The sequence below is a fragment of the Hippopotamus amphibius genome, chromosome 6 (genome assembly GCF_030028045.1).
Source record: "Hippopotamus amphibius kiboko isolate mHipAmp2 chromosome 6, mHipAmp2.hap2, whole genome shotgun sequence".
In the NCBI taxonomy this organism is placed as follows: domain Eukaryota; kingdom Metazoa; phylum Chordata; class Mammalia; order Artiodactyla; family Hippopotamidae; genus Hippopotamus; species Hippopotamus amphibius.
Genome location: NC_080191.1, coordinates 146,725,802 through 146,752,209, shown reverse-complemented (window position 1 = coordinate 146,752,209; position 26,408 = coordinate 146,725,802). Strand labels below are relative to the sequence as shown.

Sequence of the window (26,408 nt, the reverse complement as noted above, 5' to 3'; positions counted from 1 at the left end):
CTGGCATAAGAATATTTAATGTTAGTCAACAAAGACAGCCGTCTATTTTTCTAAGAAACATAATAGTGGCAGTCTTTTGATTTTTTGTTTAAAGTATACAACCTTGAATAGTAAAAGAGCTGAAATTTCTAACTTGCTTTCTAACCACAGTAAGAATGACATTTTCCCCCAGGGACCACCAAATATTTATAAAAATTTGTACTAACATTCTTTAAGAATCCACACATATCAATAAGAAGCTGACTATCCTGCTCCAAATGTCTTAAAGATTAGACACAGTACATATATTATAGAGAGCTTAAGGATAAATATTGAGTGCCTGGGCATTATCACAACAGTAAAGGTTAAATCTTTTATTTCTGAAAGACACTTCTGGTACCATTATCATATCCCAAAATAGGTATTAATGCTACTTGGTGATTAAGAAGCTCAGAAGTTATAATTACACATCCCTTATTGCAGAAATAAAGCAGGAGAGCTCTGAAAATGTGAGGGGAAAACACCCAGGCACTTAAATCAATGAACATTTGCTAGGAGGAAACAAATGGACTGACTGCAGCCTTGATAGTGTTGCATTAACATCAAACAGCCACATTCCTGTCCACTTACAAGGAATACTATAAAGAAGCAAACAAGCCATGTTTAACAAAATGTGTCAGTATACAGAAAGTGTATTTTTTCACAATTAGAAAAACTGAACATCTTTAGTCTGACACTTAGATGGGAAACAGCCTAGAGAAAAATGAAGACCTATACACACCACCCATTTCAACTACAAAGCAAAATGCTCTCTGAAGGAAATGATTTAACATTCATTATCATTTTATAAGTGCGTATGTAGCTCCAAGGAATGATTATGCTCATAAGTAAACACACGATTTTCCCTGAAGATTTGTAACTAAGGTTTGCAAGACATGAAATCAAACTGCAAAACTAGTTTAAAGCAATTAGAGTCCAATGGTTCTCTTCTGTTTTATGTTCTTTATTTTAAATTGATATTTTAGAACAGTAAATTATCTTTCATAGCAGTCCTCCTGGTCTGATAATACAGCACCCCATTTCTGAATGCAGAGATTTAAGGTAAATCAAAATGAACATTAAGGCGTACAAACAGCTACTTAAAGTCTGCTCTTATTTAATAAGGATTGTTTTAACTCATATTCAAATACATGGAATGTTGGCACAAAACTGAAGCTGCTGTAGAAAGATCACAGATGTCTTGTGGGTTATTGAAACTTCCATTTCTCTAAAAACATACCCTTAAATGGTCTTAATTTTACAAATTTAAGTGTTGAGAAAATGTCTAAACAATAAGTAACAATTAAAATAAAATGTTTATTTGTAAATTATGTACAGAATACATTTTACTTTACGACAAGGAAACGGGAAGAAGAGCCATCGCCTTCCAACCAAATGCTGCTTGCTTCCTCTGTTGGAGATGACCATCTTACTCTGAATCAGGTGTACAAATCAGTTTGGATTTCCTAAGTTGGAAAAGGAGAATGTGTAGCTAAACTAAAAGTGTTGCTGCATTATTACTAGTTGGCTTGTTTCCACAAAATGCTTTTGAACCCTGCTAACTCAGAATCTTGGAAATTTTCTGGTATAATTTTATAATCAACAGAAGCTAAACTATCAAGAACAATGAGTTTAAGCATCCCAAGAAACTGTAAAATGGCTAGATAACTTTGTATAATCTGCAATGTTGGTGTTTGTTTTTATCCCTTTTAGTTATTTTGATTAGTCTAACAGTAAAAAGCCATACAACTATCAAAAAATGCCATTAACCTAAATGTCACTGTGGAAAGTGCATCTTTGATAACTATCAAAATAAATGAGACCTATTTACTGTAAAATTATCAAATAGATAAAACTTATAAATGGCTTTAGACTGTACCAATAATAGTATTACATGAAATGAAGGACTGAATATAACTGCTTGGATGTCAAATCCATTTCAGTAAATGGAGTTAAAGAATGCTACAAATGTCACGTGTACGTTATGATGATCAGCCAACATAGAAAATCCAACCTCTTGCACTTATTTAGTCTCCAAATTAGTCAGATTATGACTTTTCATGTGAAGATTTAGCTGTTTCTCCATCATTGTCGTCGTCTTCTTCCTCTTCACAATCCCCATCTGTTTGCTGTTCCAGTTCCTCTTTTGTGATCATTTCAAAATCATTCCCATTTCCACTACTGTGTTGGGATCGGTCATCTTCCCTCCTGTCACTGTCTGTGTCTGAATGCCGTTCTCCACCTGAGCCTTCTGTTCCATGATTTCCTGGTCCTGCTTTTCCCTCCTCGTCTTCCTTTTTCTCACTGTCTGACTTTTCCTCACTGTCGGACTTCTGCTGCTTTTTGGTTTCAGATTTCTCATCTTTCTTTAAGTCTGCTTTTGGTCCTTTATATTCATGTGTGTACAGAGGTCTGAAGGAGTCAATGAAGCCCACGTCAGCAGTCAGATTTGGCAAGAACCAAAAATGGTGCCTTCCTCCAGTTATGAGCCAAATGATGAGAAACAGAATGCAACGAGCTGTGGGAGAAAAATTTCTCCGATTGAATAATTCAAGCATTGACTCAGACAGCAGGGAATATTTGTTAATGAAAAAGTGGGAAAACATTACTTGCATATAACATGCACCTTAAATATAAACAATTAAATCCTAGTTTAACAGCTATCAAGAGTATTCTAGACACAGAACATTCTTCTCTGAACTTGAGGGCATAACGCTACAATGCCATTCAAAAAAATTGCTTTATGTTTTTTCATTTGGGTGCTGTTTCATGGATATACTTATGATTTATGCACTTTGCGATGTTATAATTCAATAAGCACAGCTGCCAGCTGGACCTTAAAGCATGCATGAGACCATGGTAGAAGAAAAAGGAAATAAATGAAGGATATCTTAAGCCTTAAAAAGGAGAAAGCAGGGCTGCACCATGACTTCCCTAGACCCCAGACACTTTTGCCTTTGTAAGGCATTCCTCCATTAAAAAAATAATAAAAATTATGCTTTTTATGACCATACGGGTATAAATACAAATATAATCCTGCATAGGTTCACTATTATATACATGTGTATATATTACTTTTGATTTTAAAAGAAATGAAAATGAAACCATTTCTGTGGGCCCCTAAGAGTTCAAGGCATGTGCCTACCCTGACTAAAGGATAAGTCTTCTAAGTAAAAATACTTTTGAACAATAAGAGAACATTTTCCTAAAAGTTACAATTTTCTTAAATAAGTATATAATTTCTGTTTATTTTAAGGAAAACAACCTTATCCCAATATTAGGAAATATACAATACTAATGAAAGCCAGATCACTTCAACAAACAAGTTTGAAGTTACTCTCTCAGAGCAATATATGACAAAACTGTGGTTAGATAATGGAAGAAATTGAGAATTTTAAAGTTTATAGTAATGAGCTATCACAAACACAAACCCCCCATATTTCATATAGTTTTCTCTTAGTTTATCAAACATACAGAGCTGAGTGAGTGATTTGCCTGTTTGTTTGTTTTTTTTAAGGTCATGATTATGTGAATGTTATGGACTAATCAATTATGGCAGGTTTTTTGGTTTTATTTTAGTTTTTGTTTTCTTTACTGATAATTATATCACTGTTTTCAAGTAATGCCCGAGGAAAACTCATCTATGCGTCTTCCATTATATTGCTTTGGACAGAAAATAAAATGGTTATAGCTCCCTTGACTTTTTATAAAGCAGTAATTTCCATTTTCACAAAAGAACATAAATATTCTGAAAGACTGTATATACATCAGTTTCTTTTGTAGTACAAACAAAAAAGGCAAATATGCTTGAAATTATGGAATAAATCAGTGAATAAATCCCCCTGATAAAAAGAAATAATGAACATCTCTTAAGGAGGCCGCATATTTTTTCCTCCAAATAGAATTATGATGTGTTATGATAGGCTTTAAAGGGCTGTAAGACGGTTCATAACATGAAATCTTGCCTCAAATCCAAGAAAAAGCAATATCGAAATGGCAAATAAAATCTAAATTCTCACCCCATATATAAATTGGGTGTAGCAGAATTCTAACATTTTTTACAGTTTTCCTCTATGTCGCAGTAGATTTTCAGGGGCAAAAGGAGAAGAATCATGAGGAAACCACTATGATATGTATCGTCATACCGTTTCTATACTAAAAGTGACATATTTAGAAAATCGCCAAAGATCTTATTTTAAATGGCAATACTAAGAATATGTATTCAAGGTAGCACCAAATATAATCTTGACCAATATATAATACTTCATGAGGGAATATAAAAAAAATCTCCAATTTATAAGTGGTGTACAGATCAAAATCACTTGAAAGTATATTTGGAATTTTCTAAGAGAAGCAACAAAAATGTTGGGTTTATTTTCTGATTAGATTCACAAGACTATTTAATGCACAATGCTACTTAAATTCACAGTACACTTAAAATGAAAAATTATAGAAAACATTACTGAAGAAACAACACATTAAAAAGCAAAACAAGATAGTAACCATAAATTACTGTATTGGTTTAAATAAAAGATAACTAAGTGGGTTCTTTTCAGTGGAGTAAAACCTTTGGTGAAAAATTTCAAAGAGCTTCTAAATTTTCAGCGATTTGGGAACCAGAAGACACCAACTTCATTAGCATATCTAACGGCAGATAAAAGTTTATGGCTTCTTATCCTTGATGCAGGTAGTAAACTACCACTAGTTACCTGCTTCACACTCTTAGATATTATTTCTTGGCCTACAAATGTGCTGTGTTACATTCAGGAGCTTTAGGGGCTATTTTCAAGGTCACTAAGCAAGAGGAAGGAAAAACCAAAAGGTGGATGAAAAAGGCTTCACACAGAGTCAGAGATCCAAGAAAAAAATGGAGGCCCATAAACATGATGAATTGAATGAAAATACTTGATGAATTCCTGGGTTCATGGATGGTGGCACCAACTCAGGACACCCTGATGTCCAGGATGAAGGGATGTGCAGAGGGAAATTGCTTAGGGCTATAGCAGTAATGCTTTATAAACCTAAGAATCTATTAAATTATATATCATAGAATCTCAGACACACACTCTGTTCAGATAATCTTGGTCAAATATGTCCTCTGAAAACAGATATTAAATCAGTAATGTGGGTGTTTTAAAAAAAAATTTATAAAGAAGTACTCCTATATGTCCTGGTGGAAAAGCTGATCTGTCATTTGAGGAAAACAGTCAGAGCTTAGTACCATGCCATATACCAACATAAGCTTCTCAATGGTTCAAATAATTATATATAAGGTTAAAAAAAAAAATCACTAAACAGCTTTAGATAAGCAGAAATAAATTCCTATTTCTTTCCCAAAATGAAAATCTAAATTAGACCAGTTCACCCTATACAGGAAAATCTTCAAAGAGTAAAATTTTAAGCAAAATAATACTTGTTTTTTTTCCCATAGTAACATGTTCATTGTAAAAAATATGGACAAGTGTAAAGAAGAACATTAAAATCACTCATAACTACCACCACCATTTATATTTACACATATTTCCTTATAGTCAAACCCTCCTTGGCACTGAGTATTTCCATTTCAAAAAAAAAAAACTTTCTAATTATGTAAGCAAAAATACCTATCTTAATTTTTATTATTTGATAACTAGTGATAAGCATTTTTCATATATTAATCACTTGTTTTGAATTTCCTCTTCTGAATTGGGTTACTTTTATATTGCTTTATTTTTAGCTATGAAAGATCCCAATCATCCAGAAATGTAAAATAACATTATTCACATTTTCTTGTTGATTTTAAAAAACATTTTAAAACTTGTTAATGCATCAAGAGTTTACTTTGGTACATGGTACAAACTGATTTTTACTAAAAATGGCAAATCAACTGTTAATCATTTATTGTATAAAATGTAAATGTTTAATATGTTTCATTTGCCTTAAGTAAAAAAAGTGTTTACTGAAAGTACTGTCTAATAAATGATCAACCACTGTAAAAATATTAAAGTCTTCGTGGTAGCTAAATTTTAAAGCACATCTATTTGCAGATTAAGACATTCTAAATCCTTTCAACACAACAGACCAAATCTAATCAAGCACATACACTACTTCAAGCCTGAGTTAGTTTCTGGATATGACCCAAAAAAGTAGGCCCATGTATTTCTTGATTCACTTACATTATCTACCTCTGACTGAGGTCAGTCTTACTAATGACAATACTTACCAACAGCAAGGAGAAGAATGCTGGCTACAAAACAGCCTGCACCCACACTGAGGTAATAAACACCTACTCTCATTTCTGCTGGCCAAAGAGGGAAGAGGGTGGCTGCTATAACTGCAATCACTGGAACAAGAAATGAAAAAGTTATATACATAACCTTTAGATTAAAATCTTAAATGGCTTAGCTGCCTTAACAGTGAATATACTCCTAGGGAGAAATAAAACATAGATATACTGAAACATAAAATGGCTATTTTTATAGGTAAAAAATGGTCAACTATCAGCCATTTCATAGTTCGACCTAACATTTTAACCACTGTTCTTAAATTAGGTTAGGATTTTTCCAGTTTAAATTATATATAATTAGAAAAAAGTGTTGTCTAAAAATGTGAAACTGTTAGCTCCTTATATGATCAACTACTGCTGTTTTCAACCTCATTTTCTGACTATAAGATATCTGTCTACCAAATAGGGGAGCTTAAAGAAACAGCAACCAAACAACAGAACTAACCAAAAATGATTCCAAAGATCCCTCCCTGGAGATTGGTTCTGGGCTGAAGCGTTAACATCCACCGAATGAAAAGCTCACCAGGTGATTCTGATACAGATCATTTTTGGTAGTTAGGGAAAATGTACACAAGCATCTCCAGTTTCTTTTTCTAAGTACAGTGGGACCACATGGAACAATCAAAAGAAAGGCTTGGTTTTTAGGTATTTAGAGCAAGAGAGATCAGGATTCAAATTCTAGCTATTTCATTTCTAAGCTAAGGGTTGGATTTATTATTTTGAATAGGATTCTATGACATCATACTGATCAAACTTAACTGCTGTTTTTTTCTACTTGTTAAACCATTCTCCCCCCCCCCAAACCCTATGACCTCCCCTCCTTCCACTGAATTTATAGGAATAACATACACCTATATTAAAAAAACAAAACAGACAAAAACGCCTCCAAGACAATGAAAGAAAAAACAATAAAAAACAAACTAAAAGGTATAATGTGAAGTCTCCATCCAATGCTTGGTCCACTCCCCAGAAGTTAATTACTACTGTTTCTTATTTGTACTCCTAGAGACTGCCTATATACAGTTAAAACTACCTAAACAGAATTTTTTTTTCTTTTTTCTTTTTTTTACAAAAACGAGCCTTTAATATTCTTACTCTTTTACAATGTTCATTTAATCTATTCTAGATGTCTTTCCATGAGCATGCCCTAATTCTTCAAAAGCTGCACGATATTCTGGCATGCAGTTGTACTGTAATTTATTTCACCATCCTCCTATTGAGAGATCTGAACTGTTTCCAGTTTTATCCTATTATAGACAAGAGTGTAATAAATACCAATGTATATGTACATGTGTGCAATTGTGATTACAGCACAGGATAAATTCCTTGAAGTGTAACTATTAGGTCAAACGGTAAAGGCATTTAAAACTTGAAAGATATTTGCTAATCACCCTCCTAAATAGAGTCTTAGGGATTTGGATTAGAATAAAGTGTCAATGCATATTTCTAAATAGATACTTTGTGCAACTGTACTAGGAACAGCCATGGGATAAATTCCTAAAAGTAGAACAGCTAGGTTAGTGTGTATAAATACAGTTAAAATTTGGAAGATATTGCCAAACTGCCCTGAATAAAAAATAAAACAATGGACCTACCATCAATTATTGGAGAGTATTAGTTTTTCTTAAGTGTTGGAGCTTCACTAAGAGTAGGTACTATTAAACTTTATAATCTCTTTGATAATCACTGTTATTTTAATTTGTATTTAATATGAGTGTGATTAAGTATCACTCACAATTACTGGTCACTGTATTTCTTTATCTGTGAGCTACCTTTACCATTTTTCTAGCAGGTTGTTAATCTCTTAAAGATCTTTGCTTTAATGTAGTGCAAATATTCTCCTCAGTTTATCATTTATCTTCTGGTTTTATTTAAAATGCACTTAAAAAATATTTTATGTTAAACATTTTCTTTCTGGCTCCTCCACTGTCTGTATTCCTTTCTAAATTTTAGATATTGTACTTACCAAGAATTAATCCCATGACAAATGTTTTGAAGTGAACTGGGTCATAGATCCACACAAATACCTAGAAGAATCAAGAAACACCAGTGCTTAAAGTTCTAAGTAACAACAGTTACTTCCAACCTCTTAACATATAGGAACTACTTTTAAAGGTAAACAAATTCCAAAGGCCTTTCCTTTAGTAGCAGTGTTTCTTTTGGTATCCATTCAGTTAGAAAGTTATTTTAAAAACTATCAATTATGTAATGCAGTTAAGTACATTTTTATGTACTTGCATGCTTTTAAGAATTTACTCCTGTGTTTGAACCATTACTTAACCATTACTTATTCAACCTAAAAAGCAGCAATTGTACAGCCTTTTTGTCCCTAATGTAATGATGTATACTGGCATGAGTAGAGTAGAACCAACCAGTCTAAGAGCACAGTTATGACAGATTCCAGTCAGGCCCTACTAAAGATCCAGCAGCTCTCAACTCCACCATTCTCTCCAACTGATGAGATGCAAAGATCCATTATTAAAGATCATGCTCAGTGAACATAAAGATTCTATGACTCCCTGCAATAATTTCATTGCCAGCTCCCCATGGAGGGTCTGTAGCCCCACAGCTGGGAACCACTGATTTAAAGCTTACTTTATACAATAGAAATTTACATCATTTAGAATAATTAGAACTCTGTTCATCAACCATAAAACTCTTAGTTTTATCTCTTAGTTTCTATAAATAACAGTACTCTTCCATTTCCCGGTTCTATTTTGACCAGAGCTCTTTGTTACTGCCTTTTTGATTTGGTTCTATTTCTAACATTCCTCTTTTTTAACTCTGTACATTTATCCTGGAAATTGGATCCACAGACATCACTTCTGCCATTTAGCATTTTAAAGAAACAAGTTTCTAAAGATGTTTCCCATTTAAAAGTTTGAAAATCTGCGTATTCCTACAGAATAAAATCTTAGCCTTTCTGGGATGCAAGCACCCAAGCTTTTGCTCGGGCTGCTTCCTTTGTCAGACAGACTTAAAACTCCTTCGCAGCGCACCTGGCGATTTACCAGTCATCCTTCAAGGCTCAGGCCAAGTGTCCAGGATCTCCAGACCCTCCTTATCCTCTCTTAACTATCCCTAATTGGTATTCTCCCATCATAATACTCACCATGCTATAATATAGTACACGTCTGTACTATATTATACTGTACTGTATAATATATACAGTATACCTCAGAGATATTGCGATTTCAGCTCCAGATCAGCGCAATAATGCAATTTTTTTGGCTTCCCAGTGCATATAAAAGTTATGTTTACACTATACTACATTCTGTTAAGTGTGCAGTAGCATTATGTCCAAGAAAACAATGTACATACCCGAAGTAAAAAATACTTTATTGTTAAAAAATGCTAACCATCACCTGAGCCTTCAGTGAGTCATAGTTTTTTTTGCTGGAGGAGGGTTTGAAGTATTGTGAAAAATACCAAATTGGGACAAGACACGAAGTGAGCAAATGCTGTTGGAAAAATGGAGTTGATAGACTTACTTGCAGGGCTGCTGTAAACCTTCAATTTGTATAAAAAAAAAAATCCCAAAACAAAACAACCACGTTATCTCTAAAGCATAATAGAGAAGCACAATAAAATGAGATATGTTTTAAAAATGGTATGTACCATGTTTAAAAGCTTGTATGCTTACTAGACTATAAGACCTCCAAGAAGAGAATTTTATCTTATTTATCATGCTATTCCCAGCACCTACAAAAATGACTTGGCATATAGACAATGCCTGATTTGTTGTTGTTGTTGTTTACTTTGAGTGGGCTTCAGTAGTCAGTTGCAGCACATGGGTTCAGTAGTTGTGGCGCATGGGCTTAGCTGCTCCTCGGCATGTGGGATCTTTCCAAACCAGGGATCGAACCCATGTTTCCTGCATTGGCAGGTGGATTCTTAACCACTGCATCACCAGGGAAGTCCAATGCCTGATGTTTAACTGAAGGTATTTGAGCTTTCACATTAAGAAAGACCTGTGGTATCCTATTACATTGGCTCTTAAGCAGGGGTAAACATCAGAATCACCCAGGGATACATCATACAAGACACACACACATACACACACACAAACATACACACACTCACTCATTCTAGATTCCACCCTAGAGATCCTCATGTAAGTATGTCTGGAATGAGCCTAGTGCACATGTTTTCTGAAAAGCCTTCCCAGAATTTCAAGCTCACAGCTCCAGGAACCACTACTTTCTATTTATACTACTTTTGTATTAGGTATAGCAAGAAATTCACAACAACTTAATGGCCAGAATATAACTAAATGTTTTTGTATTGGTTAAGTGACTAAATTAAGTGGTCTTCGTGGAAGGCTACCACCACACAAACATCCCATTAAATAAAATAAATAAAAATGATCTTGAGTAAAGCATCAAGTAATGTTGAAAATTTTAGACTCCTACAGCAGCGTGTCTAACTGTAAGAGGCAGAAACCAGTAGGTGTCCCTCAATAACCATTCTTCTTTTTTTCCTTTGATTGTAAAGGAAAACCTGTATTTTACTGGGCAAATGACCACTCAGTATAAAAAATACATTTCTAAGACTTTACTGCAGGTAGGCATGACCATGTGGGTAGGTTCTGGCCAATGGAATCCATGGAGAAATAAAATTGCCAGCTTCCTGGAAAGTATCCTTAAAAAGGAAGCATGTCTCTTGTTCTCCTTCCCTCCTTTGGCTGCAGATATAAGGCTGGCAGTCATTTTGCACCATGGGGTAATCTTTACTAATTGCCTCACACAGGCAGAAAAGTTCAGATCCACCCTGGAGCTGCCGTATCTCCTTACCTTCAGATTTCATTAACGAGAGAGAAACAAGTACCTGTTTTGTTTTAAGCCACTGTTATTTCATGTTTCCTATCTATCTCAGACAACTGAACCTAATTCTGATTGATTTAATAAATGTTTTATAAATCTAAACTCATTCACTTGTAAAAAGCAGATTTTGTATCTACATGGTTAAATTTATCTATCTAAATTACTTTTTTTCCTTAGTGAAGGCATCAAAGATAACTCTAAAAACTCCTATGGAAAATTGGATTTCTACTTAGAAGCTAAATACTCTCACCTCATTTCCATCCAGGAAAACTTGATCATCATGTGGTTCAAGCTTGAATTTTTTCTTAGTTTCCTTCTTTTTGGGAGTTCCAGGAGTTTCCTCCTATTAAAAAACAAGTCGAATAGAGAAAAACACATTTACAAACAAGCAAAAAGCAATATGATACTCATATAGTTAAAGTTTCACTATTTGAGACACAAATCAAAATTCTCAACCATGGTATTTATAAGAACCCTACTATGGTTTAAGTGGCTGTTGCATAATATTTTAAAAGTGATCATATGCCAGTTGTGATACTGTGCACCTAATAATTTTTGATTTTCACTTAATTTTAGTTGAAATCACCTTTTTGGATTCTTCCTTTTCACCATCTTTTTTTTTTTCTTTTTCCTTTTTTGTCTTTTCATCCTTTAGGTTTTCTTTCTTGCTCTTTTTATCTTCTTCTTTTCCACTTTCAGCTTTTCCTTTTTCTTTTTCTTTTTTTACGTCTTTCTCATACTTCACTTTCATTACTTTTAATGCCCGATGAAAAAACTGCTTCTTTAAAAGCCTTTGGAATAAAAGATATGACATTACATTCCCTAAAAGTTCTATAGATACAGACTTTTTAGTCTATTAAGACTTGAATAAAATGAGCAAAGGAAGACGTACATTGGCAACTCACAAGAGAAATTACAACTAGTAAGGCCACGGAAAAACAATCAGCAATGTCTAACTGAAAACCTGTGCAGCCAATTTGATTATATGAAACTTGTCAACCTAATTTTCATTTTTTAACTATATAATTTAATGAGATTATAGGTTTGGAATTATCCTTAAGTTTTTCTCTAGGTTCATTAGGAGTAATCAAGACTTTTATTTAAAGTTAAGTCTCAAATTCAAGAGCAGACATAAGTGGAATATAAATATATGGGGAAATGTTAACAGATTAAAAATGTGCCCATGATTTGACTGACTCAAATCGTGTCTTCAGCTGTCCTTCTTGATGTTATTTTCTTCTCTCCATGTACTTCACTATTCAGCCTGTCACTATAATGAAATATCTTCAAGTAACTAATGAATAATTAAATATGGTAAGGTGAGATTTCTGAACTCTGAAAACAACTCTTCACAGTATCAAGTTTGAAAACTGTACAACATATTTAGCAAAACAACACTATGTGTTCTTTGCTTCACTAATTTCTCTCAGTACATTGATCTTTCTTCTATTTAGCAGTTTTTTGTTTGTTTTGTTAATATTCCTACTTCAGGGCATTTTCAATGGCTGTTTCCTTTACCTGGAATGCTCTTCCCTCAAACAAGCATGTTCTTTTGATCTACTCTCTCACTTCTTTCAAGTCTTCCCTCAAATGCTACCCTCTCTACTAGGCCTACCCTGTTTAAAACTATAAACCTATCCCCTATCCTTCCTCTTGTTTCCTGTGATCCTATCCACAGCATTTATTCTTTTAGTTTAATATACAATATATGTTATGCTTGTCTGCCTCCTTCACTAGACTGTAAACTTAAGTGTGAGACCCTTGCTTTGTTCATTTCTTTATCTGATAAGTTTAGAAGCTCAGCTGACCCCAAATTAAGTCAACTTTGGTTGACTCAATCTTTTCTAATCCTACTCAAGAAACTGGGTTACCCTCACCTTTGTCATCTAAAAGCCATCTTTTCAAAACTTATGTTCCAGTTTCAGAGTTTCTGATTTGTTTCTTTATTCCTGCCTTGATAAAGCACAACTACCAAAACACAACCTAGAAGCTAGGTCTCACTGCCACCATCTGTGCCTGTTAATGGTAACTATCCATCTTTCTATTCAATAACTCCACTGGTGCCTGCTCTAGCACATCATACCACTTGCTAACTAGATGCCTCCTTCTTGCCTAAAGACCGCTTATTTCTGATCATTATCTCGCGCCCACCTGTGTTTTGACCCTCTTGGCTGGGCTTCTTCCTGCTGCCCAATTAGGTCCACCCCATGAACATCTCCACAAAGCTAATTTCTAGGTCTCCTCATTTGGACTTTTACTTGTTCAGAAGATCTATACAGCATATAATTGAGCCACTGACTGAAATACCCCCAAAGAATTTATCATTAATATCTGCTACACATATACATATATATGTAAACAAGCAAAAATCTGAAATGAGACCCTTAATAATTAACTACTTATGAGTAGACACTGAAATTTAAGAGTAGTGGTGGGTATCTGAATATGAAGGGGGAATCTTTAATTTTTACTCTACTTTAGAATTTCTTACAAAAATTTATAATGAAAATATTCTAATTTCTTTATCTTTATATTTACATAATTACCAGATTTTCTATGAGGATCATGCATTACAACTTCACACATTATTGACCAGAGACATTATTAATGCCACAGCGTTAGTTTCTACAAAAATTCCCCTGGTCAACAATGTGTTAATGTGAAAACAAAAAGACATCTTATCCATTGCATGTTAATTGAAAACCAGCATTTCATACTAGGGTTCATATTATAGCCTTCCACATATTAAGCATATAGGAAAAACAATGAAATAAAATATTTTCCACTAAAAAAAAAAAGAGTACATGTGCACACACACAGATACTTGAGTTTATAGTCTCAAATGGTAATATAATTATCTATGAGGCAATATTATTAGTAATTTGGATTTTCTTCTGTATTCTTTTCAAAGTTTTCCCAAATTTACTTCAGTGAAAAAAAAATGTTCATAACAAAGAAATGATTAGGGACTTTCCTTGTGGCACAGTGGTTAGGAATCCGCCTGCCAATGTAGGGGACACAGGTTCAAATCCTGGGCCAGGAAGAACCCACATGTCTCGGAGCAACTAAGCCCGTGTGCCAAAACTACTGAGCCTGCACTCTAGAGCCCTTGAGCCACAACTATTGAGCCCAAGGGCTGCCACTACTGAAGCCTGCACGCCTAGAGCCTGTGCTCCACAACAAGAGAAGCCACTGCAATGAGAAGCCTGCACAACATAATGAAGAGTAGACCCCGCTCACCACAACTAGAGAAAGCCCGCATGCAACAACGAAGACCCAACTCAGCCCATAAATAAACAAAAAACAAACAAACAAAAAAAGGAATAATTAAAAAAATAAACCATAGAACTTTAGGAGAAAAAAAATACTCTTCCCCTGATGAGCAGATACAGAAGAGCAGAGAATTAGCAGGAACATCTGCTTCTGCTACTCCTTCTACACAGCTGTCCCACCCCCATGAGAGAAAAGTAAGACTATTAACCAATCAAATTGGTGTTAGAAGTTCACATTCAGGCAGATGGGTTCAAATGTCACCTCTACCACTTGACTGGCTATGTAGCATTGGGTAAGTTAATTTATTTCTAAAATGGGGTATCTATTTCGTAGAGGTTTCTAAGACTACATGAGAAGCATGTAGACTGTTTAGTGTGGTCCCTGGCATGCATGTTCTCAATGTTAGCCATTACTACTGCTGTAGCAAAATCCTGAATTTCATTTAATATTGATAGTTATGGAAAACACAAACACATTTGGTTTTACAAATCGTTACATTCTACCCTCATTCCATTCATTAATAAGTACAATCTTTGACTTATTCAATTCAATTCACTCTATGGCTCAAAAAATGAGATGACATTTACTATTGTAATAAAATCAGTGCCACCATTTATTTAGCTTTAAACACACTGTACAGTACAAATCATCTATATAAACTATATAAACATTTTCATGTATATATTTTCATCTATATATTTCATCTATATAAACATTTTCACAGACTACTTATACTTTCCTATCTCAGTATGTAGTGTGCCCTCTGCCAGGATCAAATGTCTACTCTCCTGTTGTTTGATGGGTAATCACCTATTTCTGTTTCAAAATTTGATTAAAACATTTTCCCTCTGAGGCCATTCTTAAAGTTTCCCAATTTCTGTCTTTCTTACAGAACACCCTGTATTGTAATTAGTCATGAATCTTCCCTAACAGACTATGATATGTGTTTTGGAGGCAGGAACCAAGTCACAGTTATCTCTGTATTCCTGAGGCCTGGCCTATAATAATTTTTTGATAAGTATTTATAGAATAGATGAATGGATTAAAAGCAACTTGTAAAAAGCTTTTAAATTGCTTATTTTTCTTCACCTTTTATTTTTTTTCCCCAGGTTTAATAAATGTTTATTAAATGCCAGACATGTGCTTAGAACTTTCACTTATTTGACAATGGTGAATGGCCACACTGTGCTAATTGCTGTGGAATTACAATGAAGTATAAAAGCCCTCCAATTGCCTTCAGATTTAGCAGGCAAGAAATTAAAAAAAAACTAACACATATGCGACAATTCTATTTAAATAATTAAGGACTAAACTGTATGCTATTACCTTTATAAATTCTGTAGAACATTAGACTAATGTGGGCTACAGGACTGGGGAATACTAAATGGTAGAGATGGAATTTGAGGGATTTTTATATCGAGAGGCAGGTAGGATAGAGGAAGAACCATCTGGGGAAAGTTGCAGGTTATTATCAAAGAAAGAGCAGAAGAGAGAATGGGTATGGTATATGAGTGAGAGCGAGAAGGACATAACTAGACTGGGGGGCTGGAGATGCAAAGTCACCAGGGGGCTTAGGATGATTCTACATAAAAGGTTGAAGAGTCTGTACTTGAAACAGGCCATAAAGAGGCACTGAGCATATCAGAAAAGATTGTTTTGTGTATCATTCTAGTTTCCTGTTTTCTTTTGTTTTTCCTCAGACTCCCTCAAGCCCACTTCAGAAAATGACACAGGACAAGTGTCCCTTCATGGTTTTGCCTGTAGTCTGACAGGAACCCATGAGAGCTGGCCATCATGAGGTCACCATGGTTATTATTAGAAATGGCTTTGAAAAATTTAGTTAGTTATGCTTCTCTATCTTGGTGCGAAAAGGACACAAAAAACTTGGTATGAATGGGAATAACATATACCGTGAAAAGTGAGTGTATTGCCAGGATAATCTCTGTACTCAGGTTTTTCTTGGCTTTTCATATAACGAAGTATCAAGTCTCCTAAAAGGCCAAGTGACGCATATTTGGGCTCAGATTTAATGTTCAAATAGTATCGACAGGTTAATCCTTCATCTTAATTTCTGCTTCATAAAATGTATCATCATTTTGGAGGAAAGAGTAAATGAGCACAGTGGTTAAGCACATGGCCTATGAAGCCAGATGGTTGGATTTAGAACTCTGGCTCAGCCACTTACTAGCTGTATGACGTTGGGCAAGTGATTTAACTTCTGTTTCTGCATTTATAGCACTTTTTAATTTTTACACTATATTAAAAAAATAAGTCTATTTTGAGGCAGGCAGGGAAATTTGCACTTTGGAGTTCTAAGTCACAGATGGCTGTAAAGGAAAATACTGACTGCACCACTGTTAGCTAATCCCTGCCCCAACAATGAAATTCTCATTGTTTCTGAAAGATCCATTAGTGACTCTAGTTTTTGGCAGCTAATAATTTTTATTTTTTTTGGCCATGCAGTGTGGCTTGTGGGATCTTAGTTTCCTGACCAGGGATCAAACCTGGGTCCTCCGCAATGAAAGCATGGAGTCTTAACCACTGGTCCACCAGGGAAGTCCCTGGAAGCTAAGAATTTTAAGAAATTCTTAAAATTATTTAACGATTCTTATTATTTAAAAATTCTTCAACTTTACAGCTTTAGAAACCAGGTTGTGAAACAGTGGTTTTTAAGAGCCATCTCATGTGGCTGATACTTTAAATGCCATTAAACAATATATTAGTAAATGCTATGTGTATCTCCCTACTAAACATATAAAATAATCTAAAATGTCAAATTCCTACCAATTATAAAATTTAGTGTCACAAAAACAAAATTTGATTTGCTAACATCTTAATAAATACGTTTAAGTAGTAAGTAAACCAAGGGAAAAACTGGGAAAAAACAAAACCCAGCATACTTCTTTCCAAGAGAAAAGTGATTCCTTCTTTTGGCTGTGCCATGCAGCATGCAGGATCTTAGTTCCCTAATCAGGGATCAAACCTGTGCCCTCTGCAGTGGAAGCACGAAGTCCTAACCACTGGACCGCCAGGGAATTCCCCAGAGAAGTGATTTTTGTACACCATTCACCATGAAAAGTTTTTCCCAAAGGAGAAGTACTGATAAAAAACATGGATATGTTACTGAACTGTCTATACTTCATCTTGGAATCAAGAAGAAACAGATGTTGCAGATGCCTTGATATCACAAGGAATACATTAGCAATCACAAACAAAATAGGTAAGGGAACCTGGCTAAGGGCTCAGGAGGAACTGAAAAAATAAAACAGGGACAACAGGTCTATTAGGAATCCCTGAAAAGTTCTGGAAAAGATTCCCCAACTTTTGCTCTAGAAAAGAAAGAACTTTTTTGTTCATGATAGGCACTGGTATATGATTTTTATTGCTGATTTTTCAGTTTGGTCAGCTTGGCAAATGTACAAATGTAACAGAATATAAATAAAAATTATAAAAATATGATAGTCTAACACCAAATAAATGCATTTCCAGAGGTAGTGAAGAAATTCAGGTTACATGTAAAAGCTATGCTTGAGCTATGTTGTAATAGCACTATACTTAATGGTGAAATAGGGAAGGTGCTTCAGGACCATGGAGAATATTTTTAAATTACTATTTACATTATCCTTCACTAAGAAATAAAAACTACCTGTTGCAGTAGTCAACCACAGACTCCCTCGTTGTAAATAAAGCTTCCTCTCCTTTCTTGGCTTTTGCCCACTTTGAATCCAAAAGGCAATCCACTGCTTTTGAAGCTAAAGAAGAAATTTATCATTTTAAATTTAGTATACAGTGGAATTTGTGTCTATCCAAATAATATTCTATTAGGCAAATTTCAACATTCTGGCATCCAAAAATAAAACCAAGTTCAAGAGAAAATTTAAGTCTGACAAAGTCATGACAAACAGTTCCTCAAAACCTCAATTTGTGAAACATACTGATGAGAATCTTTTTTAAAGTAATGCTGTGAAATAAATGCCACTCAAAAATATTAACTAAAGATAAATTAATGAGAAAATGTTCTTTAAAAAATTCAAAATAAATGTAAATATCACTCTTATCAAGTAATCATAATATGGGATAAACAAACCAAAACTCTTCCTCTACCTCAGTAACAGAAATTCTGTCACCAAGCTTTACCACAACCCACCAAGGAATAAGCTCTGTGAATAATCTACTGCTGTCACTGGAAGAAGCTAAATATATGAGACCTGAAAAGAACAGCATGTCTATTTTTATAAACTTTTAATGACTACCAAAATCATTAATCATAACACTGAAGAGAAGATAAAGGAATTTTTTCTCTATAATGGTAATTCAATCTTAATTGATTAGACAAACTCAACAACTATTAATTTATAAGCTATGGGGCAATATTACAGATGATATTAGTTTATAATGAAGTTATCTGGATTATGTAAAGAACAAAAGCTCCCAAGTTGGTTCTGACAGACTTGTTTCACACTGAATTCTATGCCAGAGTTTTACAAAAAGAATATCATTAAGTACATTTACTATTTGAATAAAAGTTAGTGTTAGTACTGAAAATAAGTCCTATTTGAAAAATTTCCAACAAATGTTATTAAAAAGTACTTTCTTTTATTTCTATTATTGACAGGTTCAATCATGAAAGGAAAGAATAGGATAATCAATTGTCATATGCTCATCACCTTGCTTCACCAATCACGCTTGGAAAGCATTTTTAAAACATCAATCTATCCCCAAATTAGGTATCTTCATAAGATATGTACACAAATATAATTTGATTGATGTAATCCTACCAATAAAATAATCAACCCGGTGACCCATCATATTGGTGGACTTTGTTGGACAGTTGAATCGAAGAAACTTGGCTACAGCCTTCTCTTCTTTAGATGGTTCACCAACTTCCTGCAAAGTAAGAATATTAATTTAATGTAATCGTTTACTTGTGACATTCATACACTGGAGAATTTACAGATCTCTCCTGAAAATCTTTTTAAGTTTAGTACAAGCCTTTCTTTCAAGCTTTTTCTAGAGCAGACCTGGTAATGTATACAGAAGACAGAATGGAGATTTTTTTTAATTACATGTTTTTCAAATACAAGCTGATAGGGCTCAAACCTGCTTGCATCTTGGCCGCAGCTACAGGGCATTTATTTTGAGTTGTTTTCCCAGTATGGTAATCACTTTGTACCAGTTCACCTTCACTCTTGCCTGGTCTCTTTTTATAAACCATAAGGCAATAATTCAAAACATTAAGAGGCTGTCAATAGTGAGTGGCCACATGCCAAAGTAAGTAGAAACAGGTACCATAAACAATGTTAAATAACAGCCAAAGCTGAACACAGGCATACAGGTACTAAGCTACTGATTGCTGACAGAGGCATTACATATAAGATCTGCTATCAGGATACAAAAGAAACTGAAAAGTCCTTTCTATTCTTATACACTAGGGAATCTGATACAACATGAATCTACATCATTTTAAAATTTCATTTTAACAATTAACTTCAAGTTCACCAAACTCTTCCACAACTGCAAAAACAGACTCAAGTATTCTATTTTCATTCCCCTCCTTGGTAAAGGCACTACTAAGCAAGAATGAAGAGAACAGACCCAGAAAACATGGACTTGGCTAATCTCTCTCAACTAGACACAGAGTTACTTATTCATTGATACTTTCTTAAAGTATCAGTAACTTCCCTTAAACATCTGACTAGAAAAGTAGTGAATTCTACCAAGATATCTGTACAACAGAACCAATTCCTTCCTTGCTCCTCCTTCAAGTTCAAATCCTTAAAAAGTTTCTATTATCTTCTGTGAAATATTGTGGAATGTTCATTACACCACATATAAGTTATACATACTACAGAGTGCCTCTAACAGTACAGGATCTGTGCCATCTGCTGGGGCTTTGAAGCCAGAAAGAACAATTGCTACAGAAGAGTACCAAGAGACTTTGGGAAACTACTTATATAGAAGAGCCTGCCATGGAATCTTCATTCTCACTGCTCCCCTGCTGCAGGCTAAAACAGTCTTATCCTCTTCCTGTTTATACATTAGACTATAGTACCTCCCCTCTTTGTTCCCTTTTGATGTGAAGAAATCTTCAGAATATTTTCCTAACTTTTCTAGAAACCTCCTGACAAAAAGTAAAGACCTTTTGGGAATAGCATCACACACTAATAAAGAGAAACCTGCTCACCAACCCTCAAATGAAGAGAACTCTGTAGCTCAATGAATGAGCGCAAATGTCTTAGAATGAGGAAGCAAAGAACCAATACGTTTTGAGGCTGCACTGCCAACCCAAACACCAAGATGCTGGCTGTCGCAACTCACAATTCAAAATTACAAAAATTGAAAGTTTGGGTAGAGCACTCTTTTAAAATTATTTAACAAATATTTTTATTTTAGAATACTTCAACACAAACACTACAATGAAACTGGGGTTACCATTTCTAACTATATATTATTTTAGCTGGTATTTAAGATAGTCTTTTTGAGAAAAAAAATATTAGATCAAGAGTCAGTAAGCCATGGGCTTCATTCAATCCTACAGAATTTTTGACTTAGAATTATTTCCCCAGTCCTCCCACCCCCAAAATGACTAGAATTTTTTTAAACTGCCATATTCAACAGAAATAAGCTTGGGCTTCCTAGGTGGCGCAGTGGTTGAGAATCAATCCGCCTGCCAATGCAGGGGACACGGGTTCGATCCCTGCTCCAAGAAGATACCACATGCCGCGGAGCAACTAAGCCTGTGCGCCACAACTATTGAGCCTGCACTTTAGAGCCCATGAGCCACAACTATTGAGCCCATGTGCTGTAACTACTGAAGCCCACGGGCCTAGAGCCCGTGCTCCGCAACAAGAGAAGCCATGGCAATGAGGAGCCGGCACACCACAACGAAGAGTAGCCCCCACTCACCACAACTAAAAAGAAAGCCCGTGCACAGCGACAAAGGCCCAACACAGCCAATAAAATAAATAAATTTTAAAAAAAAGAAATAAGCTTAAGTAACAAATAAGCTTGCTGAGTGAATTGAGCAAAAGAAAACGATTAGTTCAAAATTGTCAATTTGTATATTTATACAAGCAGTATAAAATATTTGTGAAAATACAAATAGGTTAGTTAATAGGTTAAAATCTGAAAGCTGGAGGGGACCTTAGATAAATAATTTGCTTAAAGTCACACAGCATGTTACTAATAAAGCTTTACAAGAGTCTCTGCATCTTGACTTTGGCAGTGCCCTTCTAAAGTCCCCCATCCTCTGCCATTGTAAGCCCTTCATTAAGCCTCTGGGGGGAGTTTTCACTCAGAAAACTGGCTTCCCAGGTTCCATCTGTTTTCTTCAGAAGGTGCCAGAGTCAGACTACATAATCCTAAACTTTCCCTTTTCTTCCCTTTTTTGAAATTAAGCAGATAGGTTCATGATATGTCAGGGTTTTATTGACAGGGAGACAGATGAGTGCAGCAAAGTTAACTGAGATACAGGTATTATAAAATTTCTAGGAATGAATAAGCCATTTAAATGTCCCAAAACTCAACTAGATACTTAACACATAAGCAGAAAACTAAATGGGATGAGTCTCTTTAGCAGCGACAAGTCAAGTTAGGTCTCTGTTGTATAATTTAATATAAAGATTGCAAGATTAAAGTATGTCAGAACTATTTATATTTATTTTTTATTTTATCAATGGTGTGGTGGAATGAACCTTCAACTGGAATTAGAAGACTTGGTCTAAATCTGGTTTTACTATCTTGATGAGTGACCCTGGGTCAAGCCACATAACCTCACTGAACTTCAGTGTATCTGTAAAATGATGTTAATGGTTTAGATCAATGTTTTATACCTAGTAATTTAGATCTAGATCCTAAAAGTAGCTTAAATGATGAGGGATAATTGTAGTGAAGTAGTGGGTACTGAGGTGATGGGGCTCTGGGCCCACCACTCTGCTTTTACATAAGACCTGCATTTGTGCAAAAGGATTCCAAAAACCCCTACTATTTGAAAATCGTTTTCAACTCTAAAATTTCATGGTACTAGGATTTTAAATTAACCTTTCTAGTAAGCAGCACTTTGTTAACCTATAAGCACTGATTGTATGTTCTTAAAAATTTATATAATTGCATTTCTTAGAAAACTTACAATTATTTATTTTCAAATGTTTTATTAATTTGAATTGAGATCACTCTCACTTGAGAATCTCAATCATGAAAATGTCCCAATATAACATCAATGAACATGTAGCTCACTTTCGGTTTTCAGTGACCAGTAAAGTGAGTCCAAGAAGGAAATGTGACAAAAGAGTTCTCTTGCTTCCAACTTTGATGCAATATCAGAATCTAAAATTAGGCTATATTAGAAAAAGCATACAAATTAACTACTTTTTAAAACCCTGAACTTGTTTGTATCAATCCTTTCCCCCATATATAAATTACAATTCAAGGTCATTAAATCTATTAAACATAAAAATCTTTTCTAAACATGAAACATCAAGTAACAAACAACAGGAAACTGAGTTAATATTACAGATCTTTTTGACCGAAGTCTTACAATAGAATTTCTTCTGTAACTTCAACTCTGAATTTGATCATTACTTTTGATTTTTGTCTAAAGTAATGCCAATATTATAGAATTTCTGATTCTCTGGAGGGAAGAAAAGGAGTTTTATAAGATAATGTACATTTTTATTAATTTGTTGAGACTGCATAGTAGTACTCCAAGTAGCACTCCCAAGATCTCCACAACATTTTACATAGCACAGTTATGCAGAAAACTTGGAGGATGAGAAAAATGTTACTTATTTTCACTTAGGAGTATATCAACCTGATTTTTAACATTCAGATCCTCACACATTTATCTAATCTCCAACTAAACAACAGTAAGTAAACAGCCATTCTTTATGGAACTCACAACTCAAAGATAGATAACTGTTAATCTATCTTCAGCATATCAGAGTGCTTAGCAAAAACCAAAACAAATTATCCTAAAGCCTTCATCCTTGGGGAAGAGGAAAGAGGAGTTATGTGTCAAGCACTCTTAATAGCTTTTATAACCTTTAATAACAAGTCATCCACTCACCTATTTTTTTCCACAACAACCCAATGAGGATGTTTTTTTAAGGTAAATAGTTCTTACAGATTTGGAAATAGAGGAAAACAGTTAAGTAACCTGATCAAAATTACACAGCTAATAATTATTGACACTGGGGTACAAAAAGGCAGTCTGGCTCAAGTTTTAGCTCCCGGTCACTATTACTACTATACAGGTTTTTCATCCTTCTGATGAATATGAGATTACAATTGAAATAGAGCATCAATTCAAAGTGAATTAGGATCACCTTTACAACAATACCGAAGAACAGCTGAAATTGTAAAAACAATGTTTATTTAAGGCCATAAAAAGTACCATGTGTGTAAATATAAGTCCAGCAGTACTAATTTGACAACTTCAATACAAACTCTAACAAAAGTATATTATGTATCCATACGTGACCAATACACTAAATTTTGAAAGACTAGGAATTGTATAATCAGAAACTTCTTCTATAATAACCTTAAGCCTTGGTTTTATGACCTGTCTGAACCCGGGGGGGCATCTGAGTCTTTCTGGTCCCCTTTTGTACTTTTTTTGACACTACTTTCTTATTTCGGCCCAATTTCAAAATTCCAAATTTACTGATCACTGGCATCTTTTTTTCCCCTAGGACTTCAAAGTTTACCAGGAGAATTTTAACTTGTATAGCTCAAATCACCTGTGGTGTAAGTCAGTTACGTGATAAAAATGGGGAAATAAAACATTAGTCAAAAAGTCATTCTAAGCAATGAAAGAGTAAAGAACAGAAAGACAACGATGAGTGTGACAATCTGTGATTAGTATACTAACAATTTACAACATGCCATCAATTTACGACGACGTATGAAGGTTTCTAGGCACAGGAGCTAATAACGAGACTACAAACATCCTGAGTCTAAGATGTTCCACATAGTTAATCTTCCTGGCAAAGAGCAAGAACGACAGGGGAAAATTGCAGGGAAGAAATACAGATGACATGCATGTGGAATGGGATGCTACGTAGTTTATGAAGATGACACACTGGCATGTGAAAGGTTTCTGGGCGCGACCCACTCGTTGCAGTACCAAGAGTTTTGTTTATTTACAGTGTGTCACTGAAAGAAAGCCGGAAAGCTTCAACTGGACGCTTACGTTAATAACAGTGAGGAGAAAGGAGGGTACACGCAAACGAACATCTGGATACGCAGATCGCCGTCTGGGCCCCCGGGGCAGTGGACCAAACCCAGGTCACTCCCCCCTCCTACCGTCCTTCCATCTGCGCACAAAGAACGGGCAGCTTTAGGTCAGTCCTCCGCCTCCTTCTACCCTAATTACCGTGGCCTTAATTTCGGGACAGCTAAGGCGAAAAGATGGGGTGGGGAAGGGAGGGAAGGAACCCGGGGAGGGTCGGTGTCTGCGCTCGGAGGACGCGGACCTCCCAGCGCAGGCCCAGGCCGACGCCGCCACCGCCGCTCTGGGCTGGCGGCCGCGCCTCCGCGGCCGATTCCAAGCGCGGCGCCTCCTGCCTTCCGCCGCTGCCCCAGCACCTCCGCCTCGGTCTCCGCCGTCGCCAACACTGCCCTTCCTCAGGCCCCTCGCAACGACGCAGCCCGCAACCGGCGGCCTCGCGGGGGAACCCCACCCCACCTCGTCCTCGATTTCGCTCGCCCTTCCCGGGAGCTTTCCCTGAGTCCTCCACTTCCGAGAGCCCTAAACTCCCCTACCCCAGGGCTCGGCTCTGCTACCTGAATCCGCTTCTTGTGTCGCCTGCGTTCCGCCATGTTGGCCGCTCCGCCCGGTTGCCTCTGACGTGGACCGAGGCGGGGGCGGCGGAAATCTCGCGAGAGCGAGCCGCGGGGCCCGTTATGTAACCTGGCTGCTGGCGCCCGGGGGGGGGGGGGAGGCTGGCAGCAGGCCCGTACAAGGCGGGCCTGACGGGCTTTGGCTGCGCCTTCTCTCCCCTTTCCTTGGCTCCTTTTGTTACGGGAACTGGAAATCGCTGGGATCAGAAGGAAGTTGAGAAGTGGATCCAAGAACAGGAAGACTGGAAAGAGTCCTTGCTTCTCAAACCTGACTGGGCATCTGAATCACCTGGGAAGCTATTAAAATACAGATTCCCGGGGCCCCACCCCCCCGGAGTCAGTAGGTTTGGGGTGGAGCTTTTTCCGAGGAGTTACTGAGACCTGTGGAATGCTGGACGTCTGTAACTGGCACTTCTTTTCTGGCCCGTGAGCCCTGCACCATCCATTCCCCACGTGTAAATTCTACTAATCCCATTTTGAAGATGGGAAAGCCGAGACAAGTGAGGTGCAGCGAAATGAACTGGTTTATCTAAGGCTCCACAGTTGGTAGCTGGCACAGCCGAGACCTAAGCCAAAGTATCTTTCCCCGTACAAGGTAGGGGGTAGTCGGGCTCATCTGAAACAGACTTTGGATTCCCCATTCCATTTTCCACGTTGCTTCTCAAAACGCACCTTTAGAATCCAAGAGTCAGAAAGAACTCAGGGAAGTACAAGCAACTCATAAGATGAATAAGGAGAAAGATTCTAAGAAGTTGGAATTAAGAAGACTGCGGGGTACTTGGAGTCTGGTGAATTACGATTATAACTATTGTTATTTTAGAGCTACCTAGATCAAAGAGAATGAGCTTAAATTGCTACTATTTTGATAGAAATTATCATGACTTTAATTTTAAAGCATTTTAAATAATAAAAAAATTGGGAAAATACAGAAAAATAAGATGAAGAAAATAAAAATCCCTAACGCTACCGCCCAAAGATCTATCATTTTAGTTTATTTTCTTCTAGTATTTATCCATACTTTGTGTGTGTATATTTATATTTATGTATTTCTCCCTTCCCCCCCCCCAATTGAGATAATTTTGCATAATGTGCCTTTTTCGCTTAATGTTATTTTCAGGATATATCATTAAAAATGTTTTCCTTTCCCATATTACATATGTAACCTAATAGCAATTAAATATGTAATTAAG

At 35.9% G+C, this 26,408-nt stretch overlaps 1 protein-coding gene and 1 long non-coding RNA gene across 2 annotated transcripts in view; one reads left to right on the top strand and one right to left on the bottom strand.

Annotated features, from left to right (window-relative positions):
* Positions 1–653: 653 nt before the first annotated feature.
* On the bottom strand, positions 654–25,483 carry SEC62 (SEC62 homolog, preprotein translocation factor). The gene is made up of 8 exons (XM_057738298.1): positions 25,162–25,483; positions 19,158–19,266; positions 18,026–18,131; positions 11,693–11,897; positions 11,357–11,449; positions 8,250–8,310; positions 6,221–6,340; positions 654–2,536 (listed from the first exon to the last, which is right to left on the bottom strand). The coding sequence occupies exons 1-8, from the start codon at positions 25,195–25,197 to the stop codon at positions 2,067–2,069; spliced, it is 1,200 nt and encodes a 399-aa protein (XP_057594281.1). The 5' UTR covers positions 25,198–25,483; the 3' UTR covers positions 654–2,066.
* The window catches only part of LOC130855181 (uncharacterized), a 77,480-nt gene continuing 75,459 nt past the window's right edge, over positions 24,388–26,408 (top strand). The window contains exon 1 of the long non-coding RNA XR_009054242.1: positions 24,388–24,719. This is a non-coding gene — a long non-coding RNA (uncharacterized LOC130855181). The remainder of the gene's footprint in view (positions 24,720–26,408) is intronic.